Genomic DNA, 10,279 nt, shown 5'->3' on the forward strand with positions numbered 1-10,279 from the left:
AATATGTTAGAATCTCGTTAGGATAATAAAATATTCTTATGAGAATAATTTTACATTGTAATATCAATAGTGGGGTGAAAAAGATATTGGACGAATGAAATATCAAACAAGGCTGTATACATTATTGTCTTCGGTCTTTGCTTTAAAAACATCTATGACAATGTCATAAATTATGATATCTTTAGCAGATTTTCGATTTATTTTACATTTTTTTATAATTTTTATGTTAATTGTGATTACACAAAACAGTAAATCAAGTTATAATGATTTTTACGAGCAGTTAACTGAAAACTATTTATGGGTCTCGTTACTTCTTATGAACCACTGGTGATTTCTCTGGACTATCCATTAGCTAGAACGTATATGGTCCATGCTGCGTTGCTGGCAATCAAGCTATTAGCTCTGAGTCCTATGGCTGCTATGACATGGGTCAGAAAAGGAATCTTCGCCAATCCAGACATCGTAAGGCGAGCATACTTTACGGAGCTAAAAAACTTGGCACCTTACTGGATAGTTGGAGCGTTGTATATTACAACAAATCCACCGATTAATCTGGGGATAAGTTTGTTCCGGTTGTACACAGTTTTAAGAATGATCGTGATATTAGGTTACGTGACTAGACCAGCGCCAGCAGTTCTTGCAGACTTCGCTCTCGTCACATCTTATATGATCAACTGTTATATGTCAATATGGGTCGTTTATTATTATAGGAGAGCGTTATAATCAACGATATTCGTCTAAGGTTCTAATGATATGTAAATAAAACATGTTCTTTGTATACTTTACCGCTTTTGAATTTCTGCATGCTTTAAGGACCGCCATAGGTTTTCATTCACTGGACACTTTTACTTGAAGACAATTCTTAATAAAAAAATTTTTTTCATTTTTTGTTTCGGTCCAACTCTATCAAATGTACAACTGTCGCAAAATAATAATGCGCATATTGATTGGAAGTAACCATGATTACGTAATATATATATTGATAACAACCCATACTTACCAATCATTAAAAAATCAGCCATTAATTAAAATAATACAAATTGTCTGTGTATTAGTTTTGTTCCCCGGATTTGTTTATTAGTATTTTTACAATATAACAAATATATTGTTACCAATAAGATAATGTATGTAATGAAATCAATTGCCCCATAATGAAACTTTCAACAATTTCAAGCATTCGGTAGCACCATGCCAACTTTAGGAAACCTTAATACTATTTTGTAAACATTCATAATACGAGAACTTATGTATTATAATAACTAATGTGGTCAGTTAGTGTACGTCACTATCTAAAGAACAAAGGACCTCATGATATCAACAAAATGCAACCGAAGTAGACGTATACAGATTGACATAATTTATATTTCAAACAATCAGGGATCTTAGAAATTATTTATAATTAATCTAGCAAACCTACATATGTAGTGCAATGCAAGACTTAACAGCAGAAAGTTTCAAATATCCGCTAAGCAAAACCAAATCTATTATTAGTTTCTAATCAATGTTATCACAAATGTTAAACGTTATTATTTACAACTATTTGTTAGTAGAATAACTGCTGCGCACAATCAGCAGGCGCAGTACAAAAAGATCAGTAAAAGTGATGGACACCAAAACACTATACGTAGTTATATCCACTATTATATCTCTTATGTTTTCAATATCCCTGTTGTGTACCTGGCTCTTGATAACAAAATGGCGGACTTTGCAACACTACATCAGTATGAGTCAAGTAATCGTAGGAACAGTTCACTTGTGTTTTATAACTTTGTCTCTACTATTGTACCCGTGGATGTTCGAAACATTTATAGTGACGAACGGTGTTTTGTTCCAAATGAACCTGTGTTGCTCCCTCAGTGCGTCCTTGGTTGCGTACGTGAAATTAGTCGTAATACACATTGGAAGAATCACCGCAGAAAAACGTAAAGTTACAGCTTTTGCCATCATTATGTTCGTCTTATCGGTCATCATTGAGAAAATTCTGGTCACAAAATTTATGAGTCTTGATGATTTTTACAATTTGATCGTGAAATGTTTCATTTTTGGTATTATGTTGATGATAAACTTTTTTATATTCATCTATATCATTGTGACAATAATGTTGAGAACTGATAAACGTATTAATCAAAAGAGAAATGTTACTCATGCTATGTCTTTAATTGGTGTAGGGATTATTTGCGATTCAGGAGCATTTTTATATTTCTCGATGATAATGTTGGGCCCTGATAATTGGGTGACTGAAATTGGATATTTTATGTTCGTGTTCCGACTGATACCGCAGGCAATGTTTTTGCTTTGTAAGAAAACAACCAGAAATGATTATAAGGCTTATTTTAGAAAAAGACGGGATCGTCTGAGAAGAAATATTCTATAACATAATTGTTTACGTTATGTTCAATTTTATGATTATACAATATACTGTATTACACTCGTTACTTATATAATATAATGTGATTAATAATTACATTTTTTGATGAATAATTTACATTTACATAACTTTACATTTAATAATTTACATTTGATGAATAATTACATTTTTTTCTCACCTGTGCATAACTCCTGGTTTCTTTTCATTAGAGAATGTACTAAATATATATGCCGTGTGGTTCCCGGCACTTCTTAATAGGATCACTCCTTCTCTTGCCCATGAATATCATAAAAGGCGACTGAGGGATAAGATCATACACTTGGGATTCTTCTTTTAGGCGATGGGCTAACAACCTGACACTATTTGAATCTCAATTACATCATTAGGGCATACAACATAACGTGGCCTTTAAGTCATTTCGAGACTGCTGGCACTGTTTACCCCGTAAGGGACAAAGAGGATATTATATGCAACTTGGTAAAGGTAATGTATCATGAAAGTGATACTTTACTACTTTACCACCTTTGTTGTGGGTTCATCATCAGCATTGCACCCGTGAGTAGCCGCTAGTATGAAGTCGCTAGTATAAATAGTGAATGACAAAATTCCAGATATAAGGCAAGACCCAAAGAAAATTTGAGGTTCTTGTTATGAAAAATCAATGAATCATGTGTTTCCTGGCAATAAAACACCATATAATTGTAATGATAGTATAATTTCCTACAATTTGACTATAATTCAATGGCTTTAGTAATCAGCTGCAGCGAACATTTTGATGGATGTGATATTAATCAATGGAGTCGCGGCTTGAGGCTCATCCGTCAATAATTCCCTGAACAACTGCCGTTATCTATTATAGTTATCATACGAATTATAAATAAATATTTATCATAAAAAATGAAATCATTGCCATTTGGTACATACATATAATTAAGCAGAATAGGACCGCTTTATCTCTTTCCTATGAATATCGTAAAAGGCGACTAAGGGTAAGGCTTATAAACTTGGGATAGGTACTTCTTTTAGACGATGGGCTAGCAACCTATCACTATTTAGATCTCAATTGTATCATTGAGCCAAACAGCTGAACGTGGCCTATCAATCGTTCAAGACTGCTGGCTTTGTCTTCTCCGCAAGGGATATCGACGTGACTATATGTATGTATGATGTATAGTATAGAATTTCGATTGTCTCACTTTGATGACATTGTATACTTGATTATACATAATTCGCATTGTGTACATGTAATTAGTTTCCCAAGATGAAACTCCCTCAGCCTTGACAAGGGTGCATAATATATCCCCTTTGAATCTTAACAGCTGTAATATATGAGAGGATTTGAACACTGATATATCTTGTGTGGTTAAAGTTTGCAATATGTTAGGAAGACTGTGATTGGGTCCCAAGTATTTCCAATATAACGTTGCCGGTTAGTTAATCAAAATCCTCATAAAGTCAAACGTTACTTTAAATATTTACTATTAGCTCTCCGGCTTAGTGGTATATGGTATATATAATCTATTGTTCCATGCCGTGTGGTTCCCGACACCAATAGAAAAAGAATAGGACCACTCCATCTCTCTTTCATGGATGTCATAAAAGGCGACTGAGGGGTAGGCTTATAAACTTGGGGTTCTTCTTTTAGGCGATGGGCAAGCAAACTGTCACTATTTGAATCTCAATTCTATCATTAAGCCAAATAGCTGATTGTGGCCATTCTGTCTTTTCAAAACTGTTGGCTCTTGTCTATCCCGCAAGGGATATATTATATAGACGTGACCATATGTATGTATGTTTAAGCAATTAACGCATTGGAGGGCAATATTTAAGGGCAATATTTGCTCGGGACATCGAGTTCCCACGCCATTACCGCCAACTCTATCAGTTTTTAATATACAACTATCTGTCTAACTGTATATCTGTTTAGTAGCTTTAAAAGCTGGCCCGCACCAAGTCGTATAGGAAACTCTTCAAGCTCGTCACATTAAATTTATACAGTATCGTGATATAAAAAAATTGTATTTCGATGCAATTTTGCCAAAATAAAAAATCACACATAGGTACTATAATTGCATTCCGACTGCAAAAACAATTAACCACTGGAACTTTTGATATTTTCCGTAAATATTTTGGGTAGATTATTGGTAGAGTAATTAATAAATATAAGTACCATGCATGTATTTACATTACTTTTATCTTAGGATAAGTAAGTACTTAAGATGACGACATATTTATTACAAAACTAGCCCTAGCCACGTAGATTGTTTTTTCTGTGTGTTACCGATTATATTAAAATTCATATAATGAGTAACAGAACTACAAATCACATAGTCATTCCTGTAAATAATATCCATCCATTTAATAAGTTTGACATCATCTAAGTAGAATAAGTTAATTCCCCCAAATTGTAAGTAACTACTTAATTTGAGCTATAGAAGAATCAGAGCCAGAAAATACACATCAGAATTGTTGTCGTTTACTTTTTACTAATACTAAATCTCAACTTGCTAATCTTTGACATTTACATATATTACTAAGCTCACTCTTATTACTAAGTAAGCTCACTCAAATCAAGGAGATAAGTTGTATCATAAAAGTAAAGTAAGAGAGTTTCATAAAGTTATTTTGGCATCATATACATATGTACACATAATTGAGTGGCATTATTATTTTCTTTTATCTAGTTGATTATTATTGTGACTGACACGTACTACCTACTTCTATTTTCTTCTTATTCCATGAAGAATAATCACGTAGGCGAGTGATATGTATCATAAAAGGGATTAATATTTCATACTTATACGCTAAGTGACATATGTAATGCTTTTTATGGAGCAAAAATGTAGGTACTGACATGAATGTTGTGTTCTCCGAATTCCGTTGAGTACTTTTATGGCGAAAACAAAAGATAAGTGAAGATATGACAGACGCGTTGAGTGAAATGATTATGGCACTTTAGACTTTAGTCGCAGAATAATAAGTGTCATTACCCTTACGAAGATAAGCACTTTTCATAATCTTGGATTATTTGCCAAGTAAAATTTCTCTGTTCATTCTATCACAGCAATCAGATGCTACAATTGCAGGGGTGTAGCCAAATCACACAAATGTTATACGTTTTCGATGACAAAACGCAATTTTCAAAAAGGAAATTCCAGTACCTATAAGAGTATAATAAGATGATGATTATTCATACCTACATAAAATCACGCCTCTTTTCCCGAGGGGAGGCAGAGATTACATCTTTCCACATGACACGATCCCTGCATACTTCTTTCGCTTCATCTACATTCATCACTCTCTTCATATTATTTGACCAGATAAGGGTACTCTTATCCTGACCTGACCTTTCACCAGGACGCCTTCGATTTGACCAACTACGATGATGGTGAACTTTATTTATTACCACGTCACGTAGATTTATACTGTATTTGACATTTTGTTAATGCTCACGTTTTAGGGATTTATTCGAGGGCGCTTTACAAAGGTTACGAAATTGATTATTTTTTGTATATGTGATTTGTATTGCCAATAAATAACCCTCTGATTGCTACCCCTATTCAAACTGGAAGCGTTATCGCAAGTTCGGGGAATGTTTTGGCCCTAATAAATTAATGTTTTTAAATCCAATTCGTTCGGGTATTGAAAATGGTAACCAAAATTAAATTCCATTCTGATATTGAATACATATGACCGCGTTTTTATTACCACTGGGTAGACAGTGCCAACAGCCATAGCAAGACTGAAAGGCCACGTTAAACTTATGGCTTAATAATGGAATTTAGATTCAATTAGTGACAGGTTATAAGCCCATCGGAATAATGGTATAAAAATTAATATAACATGGAACCACCTATGGAAAAACCATTGTGTGCACCAGCTGCCAAAAAATTACAAAAAATACGCTAGAATAGATTCTTACGTATTTTTTTCAGGGCAGTCAATTTAAACAAGGATCATAAACTCAGGATATTTTTAGGCGATGGGCTAGTACTCTATTACAAGTTTTTTTTTGTTGGAAAATTTTGTAACTATTTAACGAATAATTCATGATGTTGCCTACATTTATTTTTTATTTATGCACAAAAAATTTTCAGTAGGACCGCGACAGAAAAATGGACAGAGTGAATTAGCTGTGTACACAATAAAATATTTTTGCTTTTTAATACAACATCATAAAATTAAAATGGAACATCGAAAAGAAGAGATCAATTTTATGAATTATGTATCAAAACATTGGGGCCGTAATATGATAATAGGAATTCCGATACGGGAAACAAATTACATTTTTCGTCCGCAATTCCCATTGCTATGGATAAATTTATTTATGTTCAATTCTGTGTGTGATCTTTTAAAAAATGTTGATATTCTAATAAAAAAATAAATAAATAAGAGCTCTTTTATGTTGCGATTTTGTACTCAAAAAATCCATGTTTCCATCCGATTCCGTGGGAATTTCGAGAAATCATGCCGCCCCTAAACTAAATCAATATATTTGAATTTTGGTCGCCCAGCCTCTGTTAATCAATCACTCTTCATAGTTTTTATCTTAAAGTTTTGTTCTTGACGACAAACTAATGGCAAGCAAAATACAGGCAAAGGGAAAACCTACACTCGAACTTGACCGAAAAAGAAGCCAAGGAAATTCGATTATTCAAATTATTGCTGATTTTGATTTATTCACTCGTAATAAGGGACTTCGAAAATAATGAATACCAATTGAATTATGGGTTATTATTCTGTGGAGACTTGGCTCGATTCAATTACCCCCAAAATAAGTAGGAAACACGGAAATCTGATAATTTTATTTCCTTGGCAGAAAATAAATCTACTTATCTTTAAACGAGCTGTAGTCCGCGACTTCGTCAGCTGTAACACATTTATAGTTTACTGACAATAAAACAATAAAGAAGCTGACACCTTGTATTACCTGAGAAGAGTAGGGCGATAATTTTTTATATACTTATCAGTTTTTAAGTTGGTTCAGACCAAAAATATACCAGAAAGACAATTAGAGAAATAGGCGTGACAGTGTGTTTATATAAAATACGTTAGCATTTTCAAATCAGGGTCGTCTTGGCGAAAGGTCAGGTCAAGACTACCCGAAACAGAATGAAGAGAGCTATGATTGTGAATGAAACGAAAGAAGTACGCAGGTAAGTAATTCTCTGTCTACCCCCTCCTCGGAAAAGAGGCATAATTTTATTTAAGTTTATAGTATTTCTCTAGCAAAAAATAAATATTCTAAATCCAGCTTCAATTTGCACTCGGCCATCACTAGGGAAATCTACTAGTTGGCAACCAACGTTTAATCAAAAACTTAATGAAATAAAATATGTTGTAGTTTAGACTAAATACGAAATAAAATTCGGTATCATTGGGTGCCGTGTGGTTCCCGGCACCAATACAAAAAAGAATAGGACCACTCCATCTCTTTCCCATGGATGTCGTAAAAGGCAACTAAGGGATAGGCTTACAAACTTGGGATTCTTTTTTTAGGCGATGGGCTAGCAACCTGTCACTAATTGAATCTCAATTCGATAAACGTACCTTGATCAAATAAAGGATGTCCTAGCGAAATGTAAAGGCAAAAGTACCCGAAATCGCCGAGATTGCGAAACCATGTTTAACAAAATATCAGATATGGAAAAATTACTTGACGTCATTTATCATCATCGGGGACGTTCTGGTCAGAGCAAGAGTACTAATACTATGCAACTAGTAGATTACATTTATAAAAATGTAATAGTCAATAATTACCAACAAATTGAAAAAGCAATATCGTATACCTGAATAATTTTCTAGATCGGAATTCCAATTAGCTGCGATCCCAATCCCGTTACTGTAATTAGATACCCTTATCACTGAGTACTAGTCAAAACTAAAAGCATCCAAATGTCTCAACATTTAAGGATGATTCTCATCATTCAAGTGGATACCGAGTTATACTGGAAATCTAAAAGGAAAATTCACCGTTCTGAATACGATAGATAACATAGATATTGCAGTCTTATTAAAAAATTAAAAATATACAACTTTATATGAACAAATTATTGTGTTTGAAATATACATTTTTGAACCTTATTTTTTTACTCATTCTCATCTCTATTTTAAAACAATTTTATAGTTGATCATGATTTAGTAAGTATCTAACGTTACTTTATAGCTGAATGAATCTGGATGATTCTGTTCGATTTGTGTTCTTATTTTTTAATTTGTTGTTTTAGGATATAATAAAAAAAATTGCCTATGATCGGCCCGTCGCGTCCGCTCTAATGAGAACCATCCCTTAACCTCAGCCATTGAAAAGTTACCTTACCCAGGGCCCTGTCAGGGTTCAAGTTCTATTCACATATAAAGGTGTCGATCAATACTTATTTAAGTACATACAACTTTTTAGCTTTACAGCGATTTAGCTCGCTATTATACGAACGACGAAAGATAGTAATGTATTCTAAAATTTCAGTAGTATCTTCTTCTGTCTTTATTATCGCCTGGGAGTCAGGTCAACAGAAAAAACCAACCAACCTCTAACGTGGTTTATTGTATGGAAACATAGTAATCTACACCACTATCGCTGTCTCGTTACACATCATAATAAAAAGCGAAACAGCGATAGTTTATTGCGCAACAAAAACGTTGTCGCGTGTACCAAGCTAGCCCCGTGGAAAAAAACAGCTTTAACTTTCTTATCGAACAAATAAGGCTGATAATAATTAATCAGCTGAACGTGGCCTTTCAGTCTTTTCAACACTGTTTACTCCTGATAATATTTATGTACTTAAAAATTATAGGCGATTCGAGTAAATCAAGCCATCATGTTAATTATCAAACAAGAAACAGCAAACCAAAATAGGTTTAGAATTCCATAAAAAAAAACAGAACTATAGTATCCATATAGTGCCTGAACTACGAATAGCAAAATAGAGGCACTTTTGGAATTCCAATAACCTACAACGGCTAGCGACGGCAAAATAAATAACCCTAAAAGTTGCTCGATGTTTTTTTTTAGAACCGAAATGTCGAACATAATGTAAATCTTTCTTCTGGGGTTGATCCTGGTTGTATCCTCGCTTTCCTGGAGCCTTCAAACCTGAATTGGGTACGTCAAGTTTTAAACACGAAGCAACTCCCGTCTTATCTCCGCAACCTTTGCAGCGGAACCTAACCCTTATTGGATCATGGTAAAAGCTGCATAAGATGAATATGTCTATATACTTCTTCTTCTTCATCATGTTCTTCATTACTGAAGGTCATGTCCGTCCTGACGGATTGACGGACGCCTTGACGTATTCGCTTACGAGCTGTTTCCAAGCTGTTCTGTCTTCGGCTTTTATCAGGGCAGTGGCTATCTTCTTAATATATGTTCTTACTCTTCGCCTTTTAATGATATCCATGGGGAAAACTGGAGTGGCCTTCTTCTAAAGTACGGAAACCACAAATTGAAAACAAAACGTCAAAAATAATGTAGAATATAAATAGTCGCCATTTAATTAGGGTGGCACTTAATATTCCTGTCTTGTCGGAAACTGATCTCGGGTTCGGGAGCGATCCCTAATGCAATCAATTAAAGGCATAAATTTATTATACTCATACTTTTTAAACTGCGCCGTGCGGTTTAAGTCAGATTAGAATAGGATTACTCTTTGGCTTCTAATGGATTTTCCATGTGGCGATTAAAGAACAAATATAACTAGCGAATCAAATATGTCAGGAAGGATTCCCCAAATTGTTTAATCTACAGTTAATACTAAACGACTTAGTGCTGTCAACATTTCGGCGCAAAATTTAGCGCTATTTTGTCTATGTCAGCGCTCAAAATAAAAAGATTACAATTTCAAAAATGGAACTCAACAACAGTCACAAATGAGTTTTTACGAAAAATAACGCACGTTATACACGTTCAAAATA

At 34.1% G+C, this 10,279-nt stretch overlaps 1 protein-coding gene across 1 annotated transcript; it reads left to right on the forward strand.

The window, feature by feature from the left end:
• The first annotated feature begins 297 nt into the window (after positions 1-297).
• Positions 298-723, forward strand: LOC132902021 (uncharacterized). The gene has a single exon (XM_060945598.1). It carries the CDS (start codon positions 298-300, stop codon positions 721-723), a length of 426 nt encoding a protein of 141 aa, XP_060801581.1.
• The last annotated feature ends 9,556 nt before the right edge of the window (positions 724-10,279 follow it).

This window comes from Amyelois transitella, chromosome 8 (assembly GCF_032362555.1).
Source record: "Amyelois transitella isolate CPQ chromosome 8, ilAmyTran1.1, whole genome shotgun sequence".
In the NCBI taxonomy this organism is placed as follows: Eukaryota; Metazoa; Arthropoda; class Insecta; order Lepidoptera; family Pyralidae; genus Amyelois; species Amyelois transitella.